At 53.9% G+C, this 25,119-nt stretch overlaps 3 protein-coding genes across 3 annotated transcripts in view; 2 read left to right on the top strand and 1 right to left on the bottom strand.

Annotated features, from left to right (window-relative positions):
• Window positions 1–1,489: 1,489 nt before the first annotated feature.
• On the top strand, window positions 1,490–8,341 carry LOC147646874 (maestro heat-like repeat-containing protein family member 7). Its single transcript, XM_086872752.1, has 15 exons — window positions 1,490–1,765; window positions 1,932–2,411; window positions 2,521–3,165; window positions 3,350–3,498; window positions 3,756–3,903; window positions 4,110–4,300; window positions 4,383–4,520; window positions 4,792–4,906; window positions 5,079–5,216; window positions 5,432–5,608; window positions 5,728–5,883; window positions 6,043–6,144; window positions 7,161–7,263; window positions 7,546–7,602; window positions 7,904–8,341. Exons 2-14 carry the CDS (start codon window positions 2,355–2,357, stop codon window positions 7,587–7,589), a joined length of 2,163 nt encoding a protein of 720 aa, XP_086728878.1. The 5' UTR covers window positions 1,490–1,765; window positions 1,932–2,354; the 3' UTR covers window positions 7,590–7,602; window positions 7,904–8,341.
• A 5,176-nt stretch (window positions 8,342–13,517) lies between these two features.
• On the bottom strand, window positions 13,518–19,138 carry LOC147646875 (uncharacterized). The gene is made up of 11 exons (XM_086872784.1): window positions 18,893–19,138; window positions 18,465–18,536; window positions 18,010–18,081; window positions 17,736–17,795; window positions 17,545–17,646; window positions 16,985–17,092; window positions 16,630–16,701; window positions 15,933–16,031; window positions 15,372–15,479; window positions 14,577–14,751; window positions 13,518–14,048 (listed from the first exon to the last, which is right to left on the bottom strand). Exons 1-11 carry the CDS (start codon window positions 18,987–18,989, stop codon window positions 13,805–13,807), a joined length of 1,209 nt encoding a protein of 402 aa, XP_086728910.1. The 5' UTR covers window positions 18,990–19,138; the 3' UTR covers window positions 13,518–13,804.
• Window positions 19,139–23,425: 4,287 nt separating this feature from the next.
• The window catches only part of LOC111945665 (uncharacterized), an 80,623-nt gene continuing 78,929 nt past the window's right edge, over window positions 23,426–25,119 (top strand). Inside the window, 2 exon segments of the mRNA XM_086872715.1 lie at window positions 23,426–23,516; window positions 23,703–24,871. Coding sequence (XP_086728841.1) covers window positions 23,465–23,516; window positions 23,703–24,871 — 1,221 coding nt within the window. The 5' untranslated portion in view covers window positions 23,426–23,464.

Raw genomic sequence — 25,119 nt, forward strand, 5'->3', positions numbered from 1 at the left:
GTTTGGCTCATTCTTGTGTTCGCTGCTCCTGCCTAAAGGAATCATCAGGACTACATGCTGATGTAAAGATATAGCCAAACAGCAAAGATTTTTTCTTTAATGTCTAATACTAAAACCTTGTGTGACTGTTCAGACACTCTAAAATCCAGGGTGAAAATGACAGCTTTGGTATGGAAGAATCCTAGAAATTTTGACATGTGATTTTTCTAGTCAAGGATTTTAATGCCAATGCGGAAACTACAAAAATATTAAAACTTCTCATTTGCAACCCCTTTGAAATGGCATCAGCACACTTACAGGAGACAGGGTGTGACAGCAGGGACAGTACTTGGCAGTTCATGGCTTCAGATGTGGGAGATAAATATTTTGCCTGGGTTCAACCTGAAGTTCATGTTTTCCCAGGGTTTTGATTGACTGGTCATTGCAGGTAAATTTAATAAATGCAAAAGGATGTAAAAGCACAATTTCTGGAGAATGTGCACCTGGGAGAAAACTGGGAGAAAACCTTGAACACAGCCAGCAGGCTCTGGAAAAATTTTAAAAAGTTAAAATTAAAAAAAGATGTAGCTCTGTGATTGTCCAGGCAGGACTTTTTGTGTCTGGGGAAAATGTCTGCCTTGTACCAGCTGCACACAGACAGACAGGCAGCAACTGAAGCCTTGAACATCAGAGAGTGGGCTAATGTTTCTCCCAGAAAAACAGACCGAAGATCAGACTGAAATGTGACAGTGCCTCTGTACAATCAAACCATCCTAGGAAACTCAGCAGCTGATGGTGTTTTTGTGCTACTGCAAACCCCTTCCATGGAAAACCTCATTCCAGGAAGGAGCAACATCATCTGACAGATAGCAAGTGGGCAGCAGTAGCTCCAGGAGCTTCCTGCAGGAAGGAGCCCAGCCCCCAATGCACATGGGCTTTGGCTGCCCTCTGGCACAGAAGCCCCTCAGGGGCACAGGTCTCTGGGGCAGGAGATGGGCACCAGCACTGCCAGGGCTCGGGTGGGGTGGCAGGTCTGCCTCGGTGGGGACTCTGCCACACCTGCTGATTTCAGTGCTGGCTGGGCCCCAGGGCTCAGAGCAGCCTTTGTGCCCTGGCCCACACGTTCCATGTCTGTGTCACACCTGCAAGTTTAGAATGGTCACCAGACAGGACGTGTCCCAAGAAGGCCGTACCAGCTTCTACCCTTCCATCTGTGGCTGCATCGGCAGCCCTGGGGGCTCCTTCTGCTGCCCTGAGCCTGCAGAGCAGGACAACGTTTGCTGATGGTTTGAGGCGTTCCAAAGATCCTGTTGGGCTGTCTTAGACACTTTGGGCAAGGGATTCCTTCCAACCTGGGCCACTTAGGGGGGGATGGGGGCTGCCCCAGGGCAGAGGGCAGTGTGTGCAAGGGCCCTTTGTGACACGGCGCAGCACGGTCACCATGGGATGGAAATGGACAGGGTGTCAAAGGGCCCTTTGTGACACATGGTGACATAGGAGCTGGCGGTGACAGGGCCACACCACAGTGCTCGGTGCATGCGACAGGACAGGACGCGCCAGAGTGGTGCTGTGAGGAGCCCCCACACAGCGCACTCATTTGTGTCTGACCTGGAGCTTTTCCGAGGCTTTACTCCTACAGGTGACCTTGTGGAAAGACTGCGGGACTCGGTGGCCGTGGCCTTCCCGAGGCTTTTCTTTTGCAGGTGTCTGCAAGGCCGGACTGTTGGACTTGGTAACCCAGAGCTTTCCTGAGGCATCTGCCATCCTTCTGGCCTGTGCCCTCAAGGTGAGACTGTGGGACTCGGTGACCAGAATCATTTAAGAGGAGTCTCCTGTCATTGTGGCAGGAGCCCTCAAGACCAGACTGCAGGACTTGCTGTCCTGTAGTCTTCCTGCAGCATCTCTACCGCAGGTGTCTTCAAGGCACAACTGCGGGCTTTGTTGACTCAGAGTTTTCCCAAGGCATCTCTCTTTAAGGTGCCCTCAAGGCCAGACTCTAGCATGGCAGGCAGATTCCTCAGCCTATTCAAAGTGGTCAGGGGGAAAAGGAAGAAGGACACTGGAGCTGCTCCAGCACAACAGCCTGAAGAGCCGGAGCAGTTCCAGCCACTGCAGGATGGTGAGTGGCAGAGCTGGGCCACAGGGCTGATGGCTGCAGCCAGCTTGGCCCCATCCCATCCCACCTGCTTTGGACATGCCCACAGACAGAATGGAAGAGGGGCCAGGGCTGCCCCACCCCCCACAGCAGCCCTGCTCCATCCCCTGGCGCATCCCAGGGCTGTCCCTGCCTGGGGAGTGCACGGCTGGGCTGTGTTCTCCAGCCTCTCCCACAGCCCCTCAGCTCTGGCTGCACTCGCTCTTTGCCAGATGCAGCCATGGACCGGACCCAAGAGCAGGACCCCTCCCGTGGCCGCTTCCGCAGAATGCTGAAGGTACCTGCAGCCATCCCCACCTGGGCTGGGCCTGCTGTCACTGCTGAGCTGAGAACTGCACTTTTAGCACTCCATGGAACATGCCTAGCTTCTCTTTGTTCTCCTGCAGATGTTCCGGAAGTTTGTGCCCATTCAGCGCAGAAAGAGCAGTACCACAGCAACTGAGAGCACAGCCGAGCCTGACTCTGGGCTGACCGAGCTCCAGGCAGAGCCTGATGTCAGCCCAGATTCATCTGAGCTCTCAGAAAAGTTTGACACCTCAGTGACAGAAAACTGGGAAGAGGCTTTTCTCATGTCAATGACTGAGGATGTGGCCATCACAGACACTATCAGTGGAGAGACTCAGGGCCTGACAAAGACTGAAACCAGCCCTGATTTGGCTGAGCACTCAGAAGACTCTGACAGTGCAATGAATGATCACAGGCCAAGGACTGACGTGGAAGTGACTGAGGACATGGCCATCACCAACTCCAGCACTGGTGTGGCCATCACAGACACTGTCAATGAAGAGACTCAGGGCATGACAAAGACTGAAACCAGCCCAGATTTGGCTGAGTGCTCAGAAGACTTTGACAGTGCAATGAATGATCACAGGGCAAAGGCTGACATAGAAGTGACTGAGGACGTGGCCACCACAAACGCTGACACTGGAGTGGCTCAGGACATCGCAAATACTGACACCATGCCCACTCCCACAATTATTCATGCTCCCTCTACAGATTTCTTTGAGGAGAGAGGATTTGCTTCTCAGCAGGTACCCAGCCTGGGGCTAGGGTTGGAGGCCTCCCAGGGTCGTGTGTCCCCTCAAGCCATGGCCACTGGGCCCCCTCAGCCTTTCAGGCCAGCACAGTGTGGTGGGAAGGGAAGCACTTCTTGGGGGAAGCTGGGGAAGCTGATCCCTTTTACAGTGCTCCAAGTCTTCCCCATGCCTCCTCCAGGTGCCAGTCATGGTGAAAAACATTCACCAGAGTCTCACGTCCCATGTCACTGTGGGTGCCAGGCTGGCCACAAACATTCTGAAGCTGGCTGAAAAACACCCTGTTGATGTGGTGCTGACCCTCCTGCGCTGTGCCCCATCATGTGACAGGTATGGGGCCCACGTGCCTTGAGAGCTCAGGGCTCACCAGCCTTTAGGGCCCATTGCCCTGCACAGCCTGTCCAATGGGCTCTGCCCAACAGGCAGAGAGGTCCAGGAGCCTTGGGCCCCTCTGTTTCTCCAGGCTGCTGCCAATGTTCCCTCCCTGCCCCTCAGGGCACTGGGGCTTTGTCACTTGGGCTCCCACAGCTGCATAGGTCATGGTGCTATGACTGAGACACCCCTGATACAGAGCTCTGATCCCACAGAGCTGCTGCAATGATGTGGAGAACTATCGCCTCGTCGGGACCAACAATGGAGAAGGTGCTGGCAACACTGCTCTGTGTGATGGAGGATTGGCCTCTGCACAGCATGTGCACCTCCGATGGGGACAACAAGACTGTTTTTTCCCTGGCTGTGAGTTTATGGGCCCTTGCTCAGTCCCAGATCACCTCTCCAGCAGCTCTCCACCCTCTCCCTGCCTCTGCGAGCGCTGGGCTGAAACCTGGGCTAGGGGAAGGCTCAAGGGACACCGGGCCCGCTGCTCCCCCTGCGTCTCCCCTTGGGCCCTGCCCCATGGACACCTCAGCACTGAGCACTGTCTTTGGGTGCTTCTTTTGCAGGCAACTCTGGTGCTCTGGGTGATTATCCAAGTGCCTGAGTGCCACAAGGCCATGATCCTTTATTCCGCCCGCCTGTTTGTGGCTCTGCTGTTCCATGTTGTCATCACCACCCAGCAGATGCCACCAGTGGAAGTTGACATCTTCTGGAGAGCATGCCAGGAGGAACACCGCCTTCCCAGCAACCCCAACAGGTGCCAGTTCTCCTGTCCTTCCCATGCCTTTGTAGACACTGAAAGTTTTCCCAGTGTGACCTGGGCTTTGCTCTGCACACAGGTTTGCAGTGCAGGCCATGAAGGCTCTGCTCTGCTGTTTGCACTATGATAGTGAGTTGATGGCTATGGAGCGCAAGCGTGGCTGGGACACGCTGCTCTGTGCTGACACCCAGCACTATGCCGTGGGTCTGTTGGCCAGGTGAGACCCCCTTCTCCCCGCTACCTCCAGCTTTTGTGCCTGGTGCCTGAGGTGTCCCCCACAGTCCCTGTGGTCCTGGGCCAGAGGGTCACTGAGGGACGGCTGAGCAGACTGGAAAAGGCCGGGAGAGGATGCCCAGAAGGAGCCACCTCCCAAAGTACCCACAGTCCCTCCAGGGATGCTGAGGAAAGACCAGACCTCAGTGAGTCATTCCTAGGAGAGGTTTGCCCTCCCCACCTCAGGGTCTTGGTGCCTTTTTCCCCTCTTCCAGGGAGATGCACGGTGCCTCCCTATCCTTATGTTCTGGGATTGCACTCCGCCTGCTCCGGCTGCTCAGCAGGGAGGAGCCATGCTGGGATCTGCCCTTCCTGCCATTCCTTGTGGAGGTGAGCTTGATGGCCAGCACTACCTCACTGACCTGCCTCTCAGCTCTCTGCCCTTGCATAGCCACAGCTGCCTGGGACGGTGCCTGCTCCCTGTGCTGCTGCCTGGACCCAGCCCTGTGTGGTTCCAGGCTCCTGCCAGCTGGGTCCCCTGTCACTGCCCTGTGCCTTTCAGGTCCTGGATTGCCTGGACTTGCGTGAATGTGGTGACAGCATGCTGGAGATCATGTCAATGCACCTGCAGAATGAGTGCAGGCAGAGGCGTCGCCTGGCACTCAGAGGCCTCATGGTGCTCAGCAAGGATCCCTCGATGGTGAGGACAGGGCAGCAGCTGAAGCTGTGCTGGGGAAAGCAGCTCCTTGTGCTGGCTGGGCTGCAGGAGCTGAGGCAGCTGCCCCCAGCTCTCCTGCCTCACCTGCCTGAGTGCTTTGGGACAGCCCTTTGGCCTCTGGGCCCGGCGGCAGCAGAGTGGGGTTGCAGTGCCAGGGCCGTTCATGGCTTCCCAGCACAGCCTTGTTTTCCACACAGGCCATAAGAATGTGCAGCCTGTCTCAAAGCCTTCTGGAGCTGCTGGGTGATGCAGACAGAGATGTGCTTGGCATGACCCTCCATGTGTTCACTAATATGCTCAAGAACAAAGACATTCTGATATCCAGTACCACTGCCCCAAAGCTGGCTGAGGCACTCCTGCTGCTCTTTGACCATGTAAGGCTCTGTACACGAGCACTGGCTGCTGTACAAAACTTTGTGCTTGACAGATATTTGGGCCTTCACCCAGGTGAGCCTGGAGTAATTGGTATTAAGTTCTTTTTCTCTTCCTTCAGGACCACAGCCATGTGCAGCTGCTCTCCCTTGACCTCTTCTTCAACATGATGGACTTGGTAATGGATGAGGGAAAAAAGCCCATGGAGAAGATTTTAAGCCAGAGCCTGATTCCCCTCTTCATCCACTGCTATGATGAGAACGAGCATGTGGCGAAGGTCAGGTTTTGTGTGATGCTGGTGCATCCCTGGGAGGGGCATTGGCTTCCTCATGCCCTAGAACCTCCCGGGCTGCAGCCTCCTCTGGGCCCTGTCACCCAGACAAGAGTCCTGTGCCCTTGGCTGCATTGCCATCTCTGCATCTCTGCTGCTCTCCAGGCCTCTCGGAAAACGCTGATTCGTGTGGCCGAGTTCCTAAAGAGGAGGAATCTCAAGCAGCTGATGAAGAAGGAGCAGCTGTCGAACTTTGCAGAGTGTCTGGTAAGGACAGCCTAGAAGCCCCAGCCTCAGCCTGGAGAAGACCCTTGGCCCCAGCACTCAGTGTGTGGTGCTGGCATCTGTGCCCCTGCCCAGTGCCGCACCCAGGGGCGCCAGCCTGCACCGCACACACCGCTCCCTTCCCTGGGCTGCACACGTTCTTCTCCAGGCTCCTGTGGCCCCGAGCCGGGTGCCAATGGAGCCCTTGGTATGCGGATAGAAAAACTCTATAACTCACAGAGTAGTTATGAGAGTAGGTATGAATTTATTCAGTGCTGAGGTGCATGGGGGATATCTCCTCCAAAAGCATGCACACCTTGGAGACTTGTTTCTCCCTTTTTATTCTCTACAAACTAGGGTTACACAGTATGCCTAATACATATTCATTTGCTAACCCTGCCTATCCCTGCTTCATACTAAAATTAGTTCCACGCCTATTTGCAGCTGCGCACTGCTCCTTGTTGGTCACTCTGGTGGTCGTCTGGGGGTCTTTAGGGCTGAAGTCAGCAATTTTCCTGCAGCTGAACTTTTCACCTTGTCTTTTTGTGCATGCTCCTTTCAGTTCTTTTGAACCCTCTCTTTCCATTTCTTGTGGCTTAGGGGTCCAAAAGAATCCAAGGAACCCCCCTCATCCTATGGTGCATTTATGCTTGCATCCTGTTTACGTATTCTAGCTCTTTATCTCATCCTGCAGTCTTTATTCTCTTCCTGCTCTTATGGGAGCAGTCAGCATTTCACACGGGTTTTGTAGCCCCTTCTTTTACTCAAGGCAATTTTTATAAATGATTCCTAATTCCTAATTTCTCTGTTTCACCCTGGCCCACAGGGGCTGTGGGCCGGGTCGGCACCGCGGCTCCCCGGGCAGCACCCGGCCCTCTGCCCCCTCCAGAGCCCGGCGCCAGCGGCTGCTGGCCGGGCCTCAGGGCTGGGCGGGCACGGGAGGCCGGGGCTGGCCGCAGGCAGTGCCCGACCGAGGGGCACAGCCCGCACCAACCCTTCCCTCCTGCCGCTCTCTGCAGCTGGCACAGGACGAGAGGCGAGCAGCTGAGCACCTGCGCCGGGCCCTGCCGTACCTGCAGAGCCCACAGGAGTCCCTGCGAGCGGCGGCCATCAGGTTCATCGGTGAGCCACGAACCTGGCTGGGCTCCCTCCCCGCCCCGCCGCAGCTCGGGCCCAGCCGCGGCTGCTGCCCCGGCAGCGGCACCCGGGCCCGGCGCCCTGGAGCCCCGGCTGCCCTCGGGGCTGCTGCCGGCCTCTGGCAGCCGTGCCCTTGGGCTGAGTCAGGATGCGGCACGGGCCCGGGCTGAGCCCTGCCGGGGGCGGGAGGGCGTGTGGCCCCAGGGCTGGCAGCGCCGCTGGCAGGGAGCTGTGCCGCTGGGGCCCTGACAGGCTCTGTGTTCCCAGAGATGGTCGAGGTGCCAATGAGGGGGCAGCAGGAAGAGCTCTAGGCCTTCAGTAAGGGTGAGTGAGTGCTGTCCGTGGGGGCTGGCGGGGGGAGCTGCAGTCTCTGCCCTGGCCACTGAGGGCTTTGCTCCCTGTGTGGACAAGGGGTGGTGAGGGCAGAGCACAGAGAGATTTCAGGGACGTGGGGCGGGGGATTTGGCAGGTGTGCATTCGTGACCAGGACCTTGCAGCTGATCCCGTTGGCCACTCCCCTCTTGTAACTCTGGCAAGAGCAGGCTGGGATGGCCTTGGCAGGACATTCTCCTAGGATTCCCACAGATGCGGGCTCTGATTGTGGCTCTGTTCCTCTCTCTTCCAGCCTTTTAAGCCCTGAGGAGGAATGACAGCCCTTCCCAGACAAACATAGTAGTTCAACTGATATTCAGTGAAAGAGCTGCAGAAGTACACTCATCTGCTGGCTCAGAAGAAACAGTGTTCATTGAAGACCTCCAGATGCCATGGAAGATGAGAACACCTTGACACCAGAAGAGACCAGCTGGAGCTCCAGGCACAGCTAATGATTGGCACAGCTGAGCCTGTGGGAAGCTCATGTGGCTTCAGCCCTCTCCCTGCCTGTAGATAGTTCCCTCCCTGCAGCCCTCAGACACTGCCCACTCCTTCTTTTTCCCTTCCACTCTCCCTCCCTTTTGACAGCTCCATCCCCCCAGCCCTCAGACTGTGTCACCCCCTTTTTTGCCTCTCAGCTCATCCCTTTGCTTTGCCTTCCAGCAATAAACAGTTTGGCTTTTTCACTTAACCTGCATCTGTGTGGAGCTGAAGGGTCACAATTCTGGAGTTCTGTGACACAAATCCTGAGCCCTGAGACACACGGGCCCCTCCTGCTGTCTCTTCTGCACTGTGTTTTGTTCAGAGATGCAGAGGAACGAGCGCAGATCAGGCTGGATAGGTCCCTGTGCTGAAGGTCCAGTTCCACAACATTGTGGAGTTAAAGGTCTTGCTGAGCACCCTGAGCCTTGGATTTTGGAAGAGCCAAGCTGAGTATGCCCTGAACCCCACTGTGTGGGGTTCTGTGTCAAGCATCCACAGACAGCAAAGGAGCTTAGAATGCCTGAGGCTTTCAAGAATAGCTTCCTGAAAGCACAGTAATGCTCCATCCCTGCTCAGGATCAGGAAGAGGGCAGAACCAGAGAGCATCTGGGCTCAACAGGGAGCTGTGGGTGTGTCTAAGAGCAAATGAAGCAGCAGCACAGTGGCCGAGACTCAGACGCACAACCGTGCCGGCGTCCGGAGCACTGTCAAGCAGTGCCGGGATCCCGGCTTTGGTTCTGGGCCCCACAACTGAGGAACTGCAGCCCCTGCCTCAGAGCCTGTCAGAAAGCCAAGCAAGTGAGACCAGAGGGAGGGCATCCTTCCAGTCTCTCTTGGGCATGGCCACAAAACAGCTCCTGCTCCTTCTTCCTCCGCCTCTGTTTGGGCTCTGCTGTTACAAATGGAGACAAGTTTAGACAAGTTCTGCCTTTGTCTCAGCTTTGTGGCAGCAGCTCATTTTGAGGCAGCCTGCACCCCAAATGTCTCTCATTCACAAGTTCTTAAGAATGGCTGATTGGGTTTATTATAAAATGAATTCTTTATTGAATTGACAAAGGATTAACAGACATCAGACTTTAAACAGACCACTTAGTACATAGGACAAAACAAAAAGAGCCACTACTAGATCAAAAATACAGTGGACAATAAAGGGTACCTTGTTATAAATCCATATTGTGATACTGGCTTTCGCAAGTATTAAGATGGATGCTGTATGTTCTATGCTTTTGCAATGTCTTTTTCTCCTGCTAGCAAGTTTTAGGCATAGGTCAAGAAGAATTTTGGACGTTAGGGCAATGTCCTGTCTGTGCAAAGCAAGATAACCTCCAGGAAACAAATGATGGGGCCCAGGCTGCTATCAACACTGACCACCTGCAGAAGAAGGAAGCCCAGCCCAAATAAAAATGTGATAAAGGGAAATAAAATCTGTAAGACACATGCTCTAAAAAGGCAGATTCAGGGCGTAGACATGCAAAATACTTTTTGGAAAAATATGAATATGCATTAAAACCCTCCAGCAGAATGGGAGTGTTCCAAAGATATCAGGTGTGTTCCTGGCAACGCACCAGGATACCCTGGCTGTTTTAACCCTTTGCTTTATTGTCTTTGTCTCCTAATTGTCTTTTTGTTTATATTAAACCTTTTATAATTTATTAAGTGAGTGAACCTCGTTTTTCACAATAGGAAGGAGTTCTTCACAGAAAGGCTGATTGGGAATTGGAATGGGCTGGCCAGAGGGGAGGTGGTGGAGTCACTGTGTCTCTCTCCAGTGGTGTGGGGGAGTGACATCAATCTCTGTGCAATAACTGATTTTGCTTTAAAATAATTGCTTCAAAATTGCTTCCTGTTCCACCGTGAGTGTCTGTGCTGGTTTGTATTAGTTGATAGTTGGTGAGGAGGGAAGAAGCCACCCATGCAAATGCTTTTTCTAGGAGGGGGCTGCTAAGAGCTTCCTCTGTGCTTAGCAAAACCAATAGCTGGCTGGCTCTGAGAATTGACAACCTATGAAACCATTTAGAAGCTGGATTCTCCTCTGTGAAATTGAAATTTTAAAGACAGTCAAGCCGAGGAAAGCTCTCTGTTGTTTCCAGCTGTGAAGAGTTAACTGGGTGCTGGTCACGCCAGCCCTGCTCCACCCTGGCCTGCACCGAGCCGGGCTCTGCCAGGCCCCCTTCACCACGGCCCGCGCGGCCCCAGCGGCTGCCGGGCACAGGGAGGGGAAGCCATCGGCCCGCAGCTGAAATTGAAGGAAGCAGGGGCCTGGGACCAGCCATGTAGGCAGAACAGCCATGACTGTTCTGGCTGGGCCCCCTGAGATCTTTGCACAGCTCCAGGGCAGCCTGAAATTCATCACTGTGACTGCTTTTGGACCAGGCAAAAACCATCATGATCATCTGCAGGCCTGGGTGAGATATTAACTATTTCAGTGCACAGATGAGACCTGCAGACCCCGATCCTCCCCTTGGGTGAGAGAAAAGGACAGAGTGAGGACATGTAGAAGACAACATGAAGACGCCAAAGTCAGTAAAGAAGGAGTCAAGTCCCAGATGAAAGGAGAATGAGGAGATGCCTTAGTATTGGGGCTGAAAGTTCTTTTGGTAAGGCCATGGACATGGACTATGATACACTAAAATATCCCCTTTAATTCATTAGAAAATATGGAGAGATGGAGTGTTCAAACTCTAAACATGGGCAGAGGCCTGTAAGAAATGGTCCAGAGTTTCCCTCATCTGCCTCATAATCATTGCAAGAACAGAGACTGAGACCCTGAAGACACCAAGGGACTTTGTGCAGGGGTTCTGGCCTGGCTGAGGTGGAAGCTTGCCAGGCGATTGTTTGCAGGCGTGCTTGCTGTGCTGTCAAGGTACACTGCCTTCATTCCTGCTGGTGAGCAGGGACTTGTAAGGAGCGGCCTGTTCTGTACCTTACACCTGCTTCCCAGAGCAAGGGGTCTCATCAAAATAGCCGAGGAATTTCCCCACCTCTTGGCCAGCTGCCCCTTGCTTTGAAACAGACTGTAAAAATGACTTTTCCAAGTTACTTTCTTTGAGAGAGATGTCTCCATGGAAGAAGACACCGGCGACCCTGTCTTGTCCGTTGGTAGCTATAACCCCCCCCCCCCCCCCCCTTTTTTTCTCCTTGCATTTTGCCTCTTTATCCCTCTCTCCCTCTCTCTCTCCCTATCATCTATCGCATCACCCTTGTTGCTGGCACTAAAATAAAGACGCATTACTGCTGTTGTGATTTAAACTGAAATCCTTTGGTGTCCTTTTTGCAATCTGAGATCAAACGAACCTCTCATGACTCCCACTTGTGTTAGCGGATCGTGCCACTCGGGAGCGGGGTGACCCAAGGTGCGGCTTAGAGCAAATGCTCCACGGCACGAGGATATTGGTAGGCGCACGGTGGAGACCAGGATGAGGAGGAGATCTCCAGTATGGGTTCCAAAGGCTTTTACTCCACTGGAGCATCCAGGGGCTGAAGACCAAGAACACAACTGAGTGTGGGTTTTTATATGGGGGAGGCCAGAGGGAGGGTACAAAATTTTAACCAATAGGAAGAAACTATGGGAGGAGTGGAAGGTTCCATTCAACAATACAATAGGGGAAACAAGGGGAGCAGAGTGGGTCACATGGGCCAATGGGGAATTGGAGATTAGGGGATTTCCAGAGGGGCGGTTCAGGTAGGAGGCTGGCCTAAGGGAAGACTGACAAATGGGTGTAATGACAGATGGGGAACATGAGAAAACAAGGGCTGGGCTTGAGGCAGGTTGGATTGAGAGGTGGGTAGGAGGATACAAACTAGGAGCAAACCAATGACTTAGGGGAATAATTGGAGAAACCATTCAAACAAAGCAGACATCACAACAATAGAACTGTTAACCATTACAGGAGGTGGCATCTTCAAGAGGCGGTGGCATGTGAGTGAGCTCTTGCCACATTGACACTCATTGTTCTACGTGGAAAGGGACATTGAGAACTTGCCTCCAGCATTCTCCATGGATCTCAAACTGTCATGTGCCAGGGCTTCCAGATAATCCATGTTCTGATATCAATCTAGACGGGAGCACAGATCATAAGCCTTTCCATGGTGCCCACAGTGGAGCCGCGTCCGCCTTTGTCTGTCAGGAAAAGGGATGCAGGAAAAGTGGGCAGGTGCCACCCTGCTCTATTTGTGTGCCAGGCCTGAGCCTCAAGTGTTTCTGGTTTCTTAGCTAATTTCTCCCTGGCTCCTCTTTAATACGAGCAAGAGAATAGCATTGCACAGTCCAGTTTGACAAATAAGGCTTGTGCACAACTGAGTGCTTCCACTAAATTAAAAACCCAATGTGCTTGAAAGCCGACCTTCTGTTTGCTCAGGCCTCCTCACCTCTGTAGATGAGGTGACTTTATGCTGCTGGTATGTGGGTTTTAGGAGTATGTGGGTTTTTATCTGTGATAGAGGTGAGGAAGTGTTGAACTCATTCCAATGAGCTGGCCAAAGCAGTGACTTTAGTGTCTCTTTGGCTGGGAAGTAGCACTGGCCTTGTTGAACACAGCAGCACGAGCAGGGCTCCTCCAGCAGCAGGGACACACCATGAGCCAGGAGGGGACCGTGGTACCAGAGGGGACTGTGGCACCAGAGGGGACTGTGTCACCAGAGGGGACCGTGGCACCAGCTGTGCCCAAGGCCTGAAAAAGGTGGCAAAGTCAGGTGGTGCTGCCTTGCTGCATGAACAGCTCAGGCAGGGCGTGGTGAGGAGCCAGGTCTGGGGCCATCCAAGGAGTCCTGTCAAGAGCAAATGGTTCTAATATTCTCTCGGGGAAAAAAAAGGGGCAATCCTTTGAGTGAACTGAAGTGCTAATAAATATTTGCTCACATATGGTGGGGTTTCTCTGCAAATGGGCTTTGATGGGAAATTTCTGACCACATTTAGTTTTGCTCTGTAAGTTGAGCACCTGAGTAGCTTTGTTGAGGAATGGAGAATTGTTTGTAGCTCAGTATTTTCTCAGGAGGAGCCTTACATTTTAGCACAGGAGGAAGGTAAGGCAAAGGTTTAAAAGCTTTCCCCTCTTGAAGTGACACACTTTCTGAGGAGTCTGAGGAGAATTCCCCTCAGCCTCTGCCAGGGCTGTTTGCCTCTTCTGCAGGCTCAGGATTCTGGGAGTTCCAGGAGCCTCAGCTGCCACGGTATTTTCCTCTGAATATTTCTTGTCGTGCAGTATACAGGGAGAATATTTTGTGTGAGATTCTCCTCTGGGCTTTGAGGTGAATCTCAGTAATGCTGTTGATTTTCATGTCCAGATGAACTTTTTGTAGATAGGAAGGAAAAGGGAAGAGGCACCATGGAAAATTAATTGCTCAAAATTTGAGTGGCCCAACCACATTAAAAATGAAGTCTAAAGTGAAGAAATCTTTTATTTTTATTTTTTTTTCCTTGATAGGTGGGGTAAAACATGAAGTGTAAATAAATAAAGTTCTTTGTAAAGGTTCAGCCAGCACCCAGCTGTATGAAAATCAAAAGGGATAAGACAGGGCATGGGAAGAATCTTCAGCCCTTCCCACTGAAGGTAAAAGAGTAGGAAAAGTGCCTCTGGCTGTTATCCACAGGTAATGTGTTATTTGAAGCCAAGAGCAGATGCCCCAAGCTGCTGGTGGCCCAAGCCCTGCCATGGCTGTCCCACTTTCAGTCCTAGCTGGACCAGGGTGGCCGGCTTGGGAGGGGAGGAGGTGGGGGGATCTCAGGGGACTTCCTCTTCACAGCCGGGCTGGGGGGCCGTGGGGGAGGCACGGAGTGCTGGTGCTCTGCTTTCCAGGTCGACTCCTGCATCTGAGGCCACATCTGAGAGCTGTCGAACAAGGCAGTCTCTGGGCTCCCTGGGGGCAAGGGAGAATCACACCTTCTTGGCTGGTATGCTGGAGCTGCAGCAGGGTGACTGTGGAGAGAGGAGGTGGCTGAAGCCCCCAGCTGCCATGGGCACTCAGGGACCCTCCTGTACAGCAGGGCCCAGAGCGGCCAAGGCTCCCCAGCAGGGCTGGAGCTGCTGGCACAGCTTGGCCCAGCTGGACAGCTGCCCCTCAAGGCCCCAAGCAAGCAGGGGATGGCTCTGGGCAGGGTCCCTGGCCAGGAGCGGGCCTCAGAGCACCTCTGCTTTTCAAGGGCAATCTCGTCCCCGCTCTTTCTCCTGCCCACCTTGCTTTGCCTCTGCCTGCTGCTCCTGGGGCTGCTCTTGGCCAGGCAGCCTCAGTAGGAGCCAGCACTGGCTGCAGCCCCAGCAGGCTCCCCAGGACAAGGCCCAGCAATTAAGAGGCCAATGAAAGGCCTGGGCAGCAGCAGAACTCTCAGCAGAGTTATTTGGGCAACCACTGATTACCCACAAGTGCACAGCAGCCTCACTGGGAATGTTTCCTGACTATGAGCAGCCTTTCAAGAAGCTGGAGGGTGGAGATGAACAACAACTTACCGTTTCTTGTTCTTCCACCACTGGAATCCAACATAGCACAGGACCATGGAAAGTGGCACTGTGAACAGTGTCACTGCTGTGCCTATCATGCAGGACTTGCGCACATCCTGCGGGCAGAACACTCTTGGGGTGCTCGGTGGCTTCTCAGCATTTATATTGGACTTGCCAAGCGCATCTGTGGGAGCAATGGGCAGTGTGAGCCTGTGCTGTGCTCCATTGCTGAGCTGGCAGCACACTGGATATGGCCAGGACATTCTCTGTTTCCCCCAGAGCTGGGGCCTGCAGGCACCTTGCCACCCCTTGGCACAGGCTGTGCCACCCAACAAAGCCCAGAAGGCCGAGAGCAGAGCCTGGGACAGCACAGCTGCTTGGGCAGTGGCTCCTTCCAGGGACACAGGCCAACCCATCCCTGAGCAGCCACTGCTACCCCTGACCCTCCCTGCTCTGTGACAGCTCCCCCAGCCCAAGAGGACAGAGCCAGGCCCTGTAAGGGGCCAGTGCATCCCCTGCCCAGTTGGGAGCCAGGGCTGGCTGTGGCCCTGGGCTCACGGCAGGGCTCCCACTCTGGGCTGCTCCTGTGTCTTGGGCCTCTGGATGCTTAAGGCCAGCTCCAGGAGCAGCTGCAGGGGGAGAGATGTTGGTGCACAAGTCCCGATTCCCAGGGGCTGGGAATGAGTTCCAGAGGCCTGGAAGCCGCGGCACCTCCAGCTTTGGCTACTGCCGGGCCATGCAGGCCCTGAGGGAAGAGCTGCTGGCACACAGCCCTGCCGAGGGAGAGCCCAGCACAGCAATTACCTCCTGGGCCTGGGCCTGGCATCTCCTCCTTTCCTGCATCAGGAGATGGCACAGGGCCATTCCTTCCTCTAGCATATGCCATCATCTGCACAAACATCTGCTCCAGCACTTGAGAAAGGAAAAGGGACAGCTGGATAAGATAGAACTGTTCACCATTAGGGGAGGTGGTATCTTCAGGAGGCAATACTTGTTAAAGTCATGGATAAGGGTCAGGAAAATATCCAGGTTATTGGGGCTGGGCCAGGGCCCTCCCTCCTCCAAACAGCCGCTACACCTGATCTAGCCCAAGACCAGGAAATTTCAGAGGATCTCAGGGTGTGCATGGCCCATGCTGCAATTTGGGCTCCCTGTCATCTGATGCCAAATGCCTTCCTACAGGGACTGGGGAGAAGCTGCAGCCAGGCCAGGCTGGGAAACATCCCTGCAGGGCATGAAAGCAGCAGTGGGGCAGCAAGGCTGCCATGGATCCCTTCCTGCTGTGCTGGGCACGGTGTGTCCAGATGTGCAGAGAAAGCCCCCGGCTGCTGAGTGTCAGGAGGAGGCTGAGGGACATGAACCCACCACGGCGTCTCTCCAGATCACTCAGCATCCTGTCCAGAAGTTGGGATGCCTCCAGGGAATTCTTGTCTTCTATCTCTTTGTTCTTCCATCTTGGAGGACCTTAATGGAAAGTAGTTCAATTTCTCCATCAGTCCAGAGTAGCAGTGAGTGCACCTGGATAACTGGTGCCCTCCAAGGCACTCCCTCCTCTCTGCCTTCCACTCAGGAGCAGGAGCAGGGGGACCACGTGCCTGCAGTGGGCCCACACTGGGATAGAAGAAGCCCCTTGCATTGCAGTCAGGGGAGAAAGGCCTCCCTGGAGCTGCCAGCAGCTCTGAACTGAGCCCCAGGCAGGGCCAGGGCTTGGCAGCAGCAACAGGAGCTGCTCAGTCTCCCTGGGGCTGGCAAAGGAGCCACACAAGGCACAGCCCTGGGGCACAGCCCTGGGCCCGGCCCCTTCCTCTCTGATCTTCCTCGTAGCTGCACAGAGCACACGGAAAGTGACACTGGCATTGCACAGTGGAAGAAGATTGATAGTTAAATGCTCCTTCCTCCCACTGACAACAATGCTGTGGGATCACTCAGGGCTCCAGAACGGAGCAGAGCGAAGTTTCCAGAATCCATCAGCCTTCAGATTCTTAAGGGAAATGGCATGAGAGTGAACTCTTGCCACACTCACACTGATAATTCTGTGCAGAAATGGACATTGAGAACTTGCCTCCAGCATTCTCCATGGGTCTCAAACCATTATGTGCCAGGGCTTTCAGATGCTCCATGTCACGATCCCAATCTAGAAGGGAGCACAGATCAGAACCATTCCATGGTGTGCTGGGACCCCCTTCTGCCTTAGGGAACTGGGCACTGCAAGGGGGTCAGGTAAGGCCATGGGAGCCACATGTCAATGGACATGGCCAAAGCTGCAGAGGGGCCTGGGGAGCTCCGGGCTGGCCCTGGACACTCTCAACACCTTTTCCATGCTCTGTGCAACATCCCTGAAAGGCAGGCACTGCCAAGCAGCAGATATTTACAGCTCAAGCCTCAGCAGGGTTCAGGCCCAGAGGCACAGCAATTACCTCCTGGGGCTGTGCCTGGCATGGCCTCCCTTCCTGCAGCAGAGGCTGCCCATGAGCCACTGCTTCCTCCGGGAAACGCTGCCTTCAGCACAGCCTTTGGGTTCATCTCTGGAGAAAGGAAAAGCCACAGCTGGATCAGATGGAACCATTCCCTTTTCAGGGAAGTGGTGTCATCATGATGCAATACTAGTCGAGGTTATGCATAAGGATTAGGAAATCATATAAACTTATGGGATTGGCCAGAGCCCTCCCTCCTCCAAACAGCCCCTACACCTGATCTACCCCAAGACCAGGAAATTTCAGGGGATCTCAGGATGTGCATGGCCCATGCTGCAGTTTGGGCTCCCTGTCACCTGATGCCAAATGCCTTCCTGCAGAGGCTGGGGAGAAGCTGCAGCCAGGCCAGGCTGGGAAACAGCCCTGCAGGCCATGAAAGCAGCAGTGGGGCAGCAAGGCTGCCATGGATCCCTTCCTGCTGTGCCAGGCACGGCGTGTCCTGATGTGCAGAGAAAGCCCCCGGCTGCTGAGTGTCAGGAGAAGGCTGAGGGACATGGACCCACCTTGTCCTCCCTGCAGCATTTCCTTCAGCATTTGCTGCATGGTATTGGATGGCTCATGGGGTTTCCGGTGTCCTGTAGCTTTGTTCTTTCCTCTTGGAGGACCTTATAAAAAAATATATATCCATTTCCCAGGAATAGATCCTAAAATATCAGGGTTCAGCTTGTGGGATCAACAAGGACACAATACTCACCCCTGCTACGGGAGCTGGGCTTGCGTGCAGCATCCAGCCCAGGAGCCTGGAAAGTCCTCCCTGCAGACACACCAGTAACTCAACAGCCACAGAAGCTTCTGTCATGTCTGCTGATCTGCACAGGCAGCACTGAGCCGCAGGTGCGGTGAGGGGATCACGCAGGGCGAGGGCACACACGTGCACAGCTCTGTCCTGGCACCTGCAGCGATGCTGCCCTGGCTGCGATTTGGGCTCTGAGCTGGCAGCTCTCCCAGGGGGAAAGGCCTTGACCTACCCTCACCATCTCCAAGAGCCTCAGTCCTGGATGTGGGTTGGGAAGCCAGATCACCTTCACCAAGAGGCTTGGCTGCAAAGAAAGGCAGGACAGAAGAGTTCCCATGGCACTGTAGAAGATCCTCAGGCTCCCTGGGGCTGGCAAAGGAGCCACACGAGGCCCAGCCCTGGGGCACAGGCCTGGGCCCGGCCCCTTCCCTCTCTGATCTTCTCTGTGGCTGCACAGAGCACACGGAAAGTGACACTGGCATTGCACAGTGGAAGAAGATTGATAGTTAAATGCTCCTTCCTCCCACTGACATCAATGCTGTGGGATCACTCAGGGCTCCAGAAGGGAGCAGAGCGAGGGTTCCAGAATCCATCAGCCTTCAGATTCTTAAGTGAAGTGGCACGTGAGTAAGTTCTTGCCACATTGACACTGATTATACTGTGCGGAAAGGGACATTGAGAACTTGCCTCCAGCATTCTCCATGGGTCTCAAACCATTATGTGCCAGGGCTTCCAGATGCTCCATGTCACCATCCCAATCTAGAAGGGAGCACAGATCAGAATCATTCCATGGTGAGATGGGATGCCCTTCTGCCTTAAGGAACTGGGCACTGCAAGGGGGTCAGGTAAGGCCGTGGGAGCCACATGTCAATGGACATGGCCAAAGCTGCAGAGGGGCCTGGGGAGCTCTAGGCTGGCTCTGGTCACTCTACACCCGCTTTGCAGGCCCTGTGCAAAATTCCTGGAGGGGTAGCAGGATCAGCGCAGGGTCCCTGGGGACTCTCTCCCTCCCACAGAGGAAACCCTCCCTGAAGCCCTGCGGAAAACCATCCCCAATGCTTCCCAGGGAGAAGGAAGTGCTGTCTCAGGAAAGGGAAGCCAGGCCCTGGGCTCACCTGCTCCCTGTGCTTGCCATGGAGCAGCCTGGGCAGCCCTGTCAGGCAGGGCCACTGCCAGGAGGAGCAGGAGGAGGAGGCGCAGAGCAAAGGCCATGGTGCCTTGCCCACTGCCAGTCCTGCAGCTCTTGCTGCCACCACTGTCCTGACACCGCTGTCCCAATGTCAGCACTGCTGCTGCCGCCGCCGCTGCTGCAACAACAGTCGTGGTCAAGGACTGACTGCTCGGTCCTTGTGGTGCTGTGCAACCACGGGGCTCTGGGACCTCTGTGACCTCAGAGCCTGCTGTCACCTCAGCCTGCTGTCACCCCAGCCTGCTGTCACCCCAGAGACTGCTGTGACCTCATGGCCTTGGCTGTACCCCCTGAGTGTTCTCCCATCTGTACTCCAATCTGTACTGGACTGATTGTAAATCTTTGACTTCATCAAAGGGTCATTGCCAAACAAAACCTTGGTTTTGCCTGCTGACATTGCTGGTCATGTTCTGTCCCATGAGATGCTCTTGATGGTTGCCTCTTTTCCTGGGCATGGCACTGGAGGAGGTCCAGGCCCAGGTGATGCCACTGAAGGAAATGTGCCCTCAGCCCAGGGACACTCAACACAGACTCCCCCAGCCCCTCAGTGCCCCGCTGCTGGTCACAGCAGCCCCTGCCTGGCTCCTGCCTACCGACACCGTGGTCAGCCCCGCCTGCTCCTGGACATGGAGCTCAGCCAGGGCTGGTGCTGTGTGGGCTTTGCTGGTGGTACCAGCCAGACACTGGGGTGACAGCTCCATCTCTTTATTGGAACAGAAGAGCTGTATCAGGCCCTGCCCTGGCAGGAGGGACCCACCTTCAGTCCAGGCCACAGAGCAGGGCGGGTCCCTTCAGGGACACAGGGCCTTGCTTTGGGTGGTGGCAGCATCTGCACAGCAGCAAGCTGGTAACGCAGCTGTGACAGGGATATCACGTATGGGCATGGAGATGTGAAATGTGTGGTGCAGGTGTCCCTGACTGAGGTGTTTGCCTTTCCTTTGAAGCTGCAGAGGGGAACCTGTTGAGAGAGGAGATGGCTGAGGCCCCAGCTGTAGCTGGCACACAGGGACCCTCTTGCACACTGGGAGATTCTCACTGTGCTCAAAGTTTCCCTCTGAAGACTAAGAGCTGAATGTGGATGGGCTTAGCAACTGGTCTGCAGCCAAACAATTGAGTTCGCAAAAGAAGAAATTGAGAAAATACAAGTTTATCCATAGCAAGGAAGAAAGCAAGGCCGTTAGCATGGAAACCAATAAAAAGGTGCATAAGGGGTATTTACAGTTGTAATAAATGGAATTGGTTCGTGCTAACTAAATTGTAACTGTTATTAAAGTTATTATTAGAAACAATCAAGAATCAGTGTTACGAAGCAGATGTACCCCTTTGCAGATGTTACATGTCAAAATTGAGGTACAGGATGTAGTTTAGAAGATAAATGGTGTCTCAAGACCAAAATGGCCTTGAGATGGACCAAAATTAGAAGAAATTTAGGCATTGGGTGTAAAGATTAGTAAATATAAGGCTAATTAGTAGACTAACATAACACAAGGCTTAGTACGCACATGCAAACCTGTAAGGTTATCCAAAGGACAATGAGGAAGAAGAGAAGCCTTCACCAAAAGACCACCAAAAGAAGACTGAAGACCCCATTGCAACAAGCGAGGCATGTGCCATGAAGAAAAGTGATGTTAAGTCAGAAAAATCGGAAATAGGAGGAAACTTGCAGGAAACATTAATGAATATGTATAAGCATACAGTATATGAGTTTAGCTTGAAGTGCTTTGTTTTGAACGTGAGGCAGGGTGGGAAGCCTCCGTACCCTTGTCAGTTTTGCTTATGCTTTAATCATACTTAATTACTAGTAGATTATATATATAAATTTTAATTTTTTATTAAACTGTATTATTTTACAAAACTGTATTCTTTTATACCACATTACTATTCAGATTAGTAAATTGTATTCATTTTTAATTAAACTGCCATTAAGCCAAGGGACCTAGTTGTCAAAATTCTAATTTCATTTATAACAGTATTTTAACAAAGAAGGTTGGTACAACAACATTGGTATTTAAAAAACATGACACAATATGAGCTATATTAACAAAGAAGGCACCTTACGGTGACAACATTCTACTCTTCAGACTGTAAACATCTTTGTGTACTGATCAGGAGGTCAGGATTTGCTCTTTACAATCCTGATGCTGAATGTCTCTGTAGGCTGTCTGGTCACAGAGAAGAATGAATCCCTTGCAGGCTGCCCCTGTTTGGACAACCTGCTCCTCACCCCAAGCCTCAGCATGTCTGACATGGCCCACCTGGGACTGACATCCCAAAACATTGATAACATTTCTCTTTAGAATTTTTCTTTATCATTAAAATATAATTAATTAATAAAAATAAATTTTGATTTTTATTATAATATTGTTCTATATTTTTAGAACCTAATTTTTATATATATATAAAATAATTGATACATTTTTAGCAACTAAAAACATTATCGGTCCTTGGTTCAAAGTAACACAATTCCACTTTCATTAATTAATTGACCACTATTTCTCCCTCTTTATGCTAATTACACCTATTTTTAGTCCTTTGATCATATTTTTTAATAATTTTCTCAGACAGGGTAAAAGGGACCACTTTGGGGTCCATGGAAACTTTTCTGGGGAACATTTGGGGCAGTTTTGTGTCTGGGGAGGGAATTTAGAGGGAACTTGGTGGTCTGGAGGACACTTGGGGGAGCCAGGTGGGCACTTAGGGATTCTGTGGGACAATTCATGGTTTGGGGGAGCACTTGAGCGTCCAGGGGGGCGCTTGGAAGTCAGGGAGGGGAATCTGGGGGCCCTTCGGGGTCCGGGCGGGCACTTGCGAGACTGTAACGGGGAATCTATGGGTCGCGGGGGATGATGGGAGTTGTAGGCGCCGATATAATACGGTTTAACGGGGCCGCGGAGCATCACGGGAGTTATAGGCGCAGCTCCAGTGGATTCCGGTGGGGCGTGGGGCATGACGGGAGATGGAGTCATGGCTGGAATAGCACTCTATGGGCGCCGCGGAGCATGATGGGAGCTGTAGTCCCGGAAGTGGCTCGGAAGGCGCGTTTGGCGGTGCAGGGAAGCACTCAGAGAGAACTTTTCCGTCCGAGTTGTGATTGCAGGTCCTCCGGGCGAATGTATACAGCTCGTGAGCACTTGGGGGGAACCTGGGGAGCTGTAACCGGGCTCTTTTGGGCGTGGGGCACGGCAGGAGGTTTGGGCGTGGAACCGTGTTCCGGGATGATGGGAGATGAATTCCCAGCAGTGTCTGGAAGGGACATCTGTGGTGTCGGGAGCATTCAGGGTTCCGGGGACGCTTTGGGGGATCCTGAACGAGCGCTGAGGGGGCACTCGGGGATCCTGGAGGGTTTGGGGGAGACTTATGGGACATATGGGGGGCGATGCCGGGGTTCTGGGGAGTGCAGGGCATATTTCCAGTTCCTCACAACCTGATCTCAATTGCCCCCTGCAGCCTGCTACTCACTGCCAGGACGATCCCAGTATGATATCCCAGTGTGATGTCAGTACACAGCCAGTGCAATCTCAGCCACTGCCAGGATGATCCCAGTACAAACCAGTCCCTGCCAGTGCTGCTACTCCTGGGATCCCCCAGCCCTCTCTGTGTTCCCCCCTCCTGCATCTCCCCAGAGGAGCCCCAAGGGCTGGCAGTCCCCAGCCAGGGTCCCCAGCCAGCCCCAGGTTGGATCTGCAGCCCCCAATTTTCCCAGTTTCCCTCTCCTTTTCCTCAGGCCGGGTTCCCCCAGTCCCCAGAGGGTGGGAGCAGTGGAGAGCCCCGCGCTGCCCATCCCGACCTGTCCCGGCTCCATCCCCGCTCCTGCTGTGGGCTGTGAGGGGTTCGGGAATGGGGCACCGAGGGTGTCACTGCTCCTGGGGGAGGAGGAGGAGGGATGAAAGAGGAGCAGGAGGAGGAGGAGGGACAAATGAGGATCAGGGAAAGGAGAAGGAACTACAAGGTCCAGCACTCCCTGAATTTATAGTCCCCCACCTGTGCGATCATCACCCACCATCCCACAGGTGACTGGGGAGCGGGAGCTTTGCCCAGATATCCTGGGGGGGTCCCTGGGTTGGGTTTATTTGGGGGGGGGGATGTTTGGAGACTGTGGAACTCCAAAGCTGAGTGGAAAATCCTACTTGGGGGGATATTGGGGGGTCCCACCGTCCTTAAGTGGGGAGATGGAAACAGGAGGAAATTTTCGGATTCCTGGCACTCTTAGCAGCCCGGGGAGGGCAGGGACCGAGCAGACAGGTGATCCCCAGTACAAACGTGACTCCCAGCAGCTGGGACAGGGGGGAACCCTTGAACCCCAAACAGGAGAGACCAGAGATGGGGAACTCCTGGGAGGCATTTTCAGGCTGAATCTTGGTGTTTTCTGGAGGTTTTATGGACCCCAGATGTCCGATGACTTCTAGAGATGAACACGGGCAGAGGGACCTGCAAACTCAATGTCCTCATCCCTTGTATTTCCCCAAACCAGGATTTCCCATTGCCAAACCTTGGCTGGATGGAGAGGAAGGCTGCGAGGAAGAGGAAGATGCCTCGGGACACCCAGGCAGGTGAGGAGGAAGTCAGTGCCCCTTTCCCTCTCTCTCCTGCTCCATCTCCCAGCCCAGCATGGCCCCCAGCTGCAGGACAACCCTGTTGCCGAGGCCGTCCTGCCGGGGATGCACTGGGGGGATCTCCTTCCCCTTCCCTCTGTCACAGAGGCAAATCCCATCCTCTCCTTGTCCTTCCTCCCCCAGACAAGGAGCTGAGGATGGAGACCAGGGAGGAAAAATCCCTGCAGCAGAACCTTGTGGAAGAGGCTGATTTGAGCAGTTCCACAGTGCAGGAATCCAATGGGGAGGAAAAGCCCCGGAGATCCCGCAGGAGGAGAAGCTCCAAACCCATCCCAGGGTGCTCTGAGGAGGAAAGACCCACCCTGTGCAGGGAAGGCAGCCGGAGATCCAGCCGGGGCTCTGAGCTGGTGGTCCATGAGCAGCTTCACAAAGGGCAGAAGCGCTACAAGTGCTTGGAGTGTGGGAAGAGCTTCAGCCAGAGCAACAGCCTGATCTGCCACCAGATGATCCACACTGGGGAATGGCCCTACAAGTGTGGGAAATGTGGGAAGGGCTTCAGCTTTAACTCCAAACTCATCATCCACCAGCGCAGCCACACTGGGGAGAGGCCCTACGAGTGTCCCGAGTGTGGGAAGAGTTTTCGGATCAGCTCCAGTCTCCTCGTGCACCAGAGGATTCACACAGAGGAGAGGCCCTTCCGCTGCCCTGACTGTGGGGAGGGTTTCAAGCACAGCTCCACCCTCACCATTCACCGGCGCATCCACACTGGGGAGAGGCCCTTCAAGTGTGGGGAATGTGGGAAGAGCTTCAGCCGGAGGTCCCACCTGATCCGCCACCAGAGGACCCACTCCGGGGAATGTCCCTATGAATGTGAGGAATGTGGGAAGAGCTTCAGCCGGAGGTCCCAACTGACCATCCATCAGATGGTCCACACTGGGGAGAGGCCCTACGAGTGTCCAGAATGTGGGAAGAGGTTTCAGACCAGCTTCCAGTTCCTCAGGCACCAGCAGATTCACACGGATGAGAGGCCCTTCCGCTGCCCTGACTGTGGGGAGCGCTTCAAGCAAAACTCCCACCTCATCACCCACCGGCGCATCCACACTGGGGAGAGGCCTTATAAGTGTGACGAATGTGGGAAGGGGTTCAGCCAGAGCTCCAGCCTCAGTACCCACAAACGCATCCACACCGGGGAGAGGCCCTATGAGTGTCCCCACTGTGGGAAGAACTTCTCAGACAGCTCTCAACTGACCAGACACAAACGGAGGCACCACTAAGGGAAGCCCTGCGAGTGCTCCAAGTGCAGGAAGAGCTTCGTGCGCTGCTCCAACTCCATCCCCCATCAGTGGACCCACGTTGGGCAGAGCCCTGATGGCCCATGTTCCCTATGATCTGTGTTGGGAAGACACTGGGCTGGTGGTCGTTTTGGTTTTGTTCTAATTATCTTTAGATTCATCTTCATCCCTTTGGAACAGACTAAATTGGGGTAAAAATCAACAAATTAATGGCATCTAATTAATCAATGGCACCTAAAACCTCACATTTTACTAGTGCTTCAAGAGAAACTGGGAATCAGGGAGCTACTTGAGAGTATTTAGGGGTT

The sequence above is a fragment of the Cyanistes caeruleus genome, unplaced genomic scaffold, assembly GCF_971803275.1.
Source record: "Cyanistes caeruleus unplaced genomic scaffold, bCyaCae1.hap1.1 HAP1_SCAFFOLD_76, whole genome shotgun sequence".
Classification (NCBI taxonomy): domain Eukaryota; kingdom Metazoa; phylum Chordata; class Aves; order Passeriformes; family Paridae; genus Cyanistes; species Cyanistes caeruleus.

What these genes read in the sequence shown, in the direction of transcription:
- LOC147646875 (XM_086872784.1), bottom strand. Translation starts at nt 18,989, where the DNA reads ATGGCCTTTGCTCTGCGCCTCCTCCTCCTGCTCCTCCTGGCAGTGGCC. An exon ending in GCCCAGCTCCCGTAGCAGGG is followed by an intron (nt 17,647 to 17,735) that starts GTGAGTATTGTG and finishes TTTTTTTATAAG; the next exon opens with GTCCTCCAAGAGGAAAGAAC. An exon ending in GCCAGGCCCAGGCCCAGGAG is followed by an intron (nt 14,752 to 15,371) that starts GTAATTGCTGTG and finishes TTGCTCCCACAG; the next exon opens with ATGCGCTTGGCAAGTCCAAT.
- LOC147646874 (XM_086872752.1), top strand. Translation starts at nt 2,355, where the DNA reads ATGGACCGGACCCAAGAGCAGGACCCCTCCCGTGGCCGCTTCCGCAGA. An exon ending in AGACTGTTTTTTCCCTGGCT is followed by an intron (nt 3,904 to 4,109) that starts GTGAGTTTATGG and finishes CTTCTTTTGCAG; the next exon opens with GCAACTCTGGTGCTCTGGGT. An exon ending in GGCGGCCATCAGGTTCATCG is followed by an intron (nt 7,264 to 7,545) that starts GTGAGCCACGAA and finishes CTGTGTTCCCAG; the next exon opens with AGATGGTCGAGGTGCCAATG.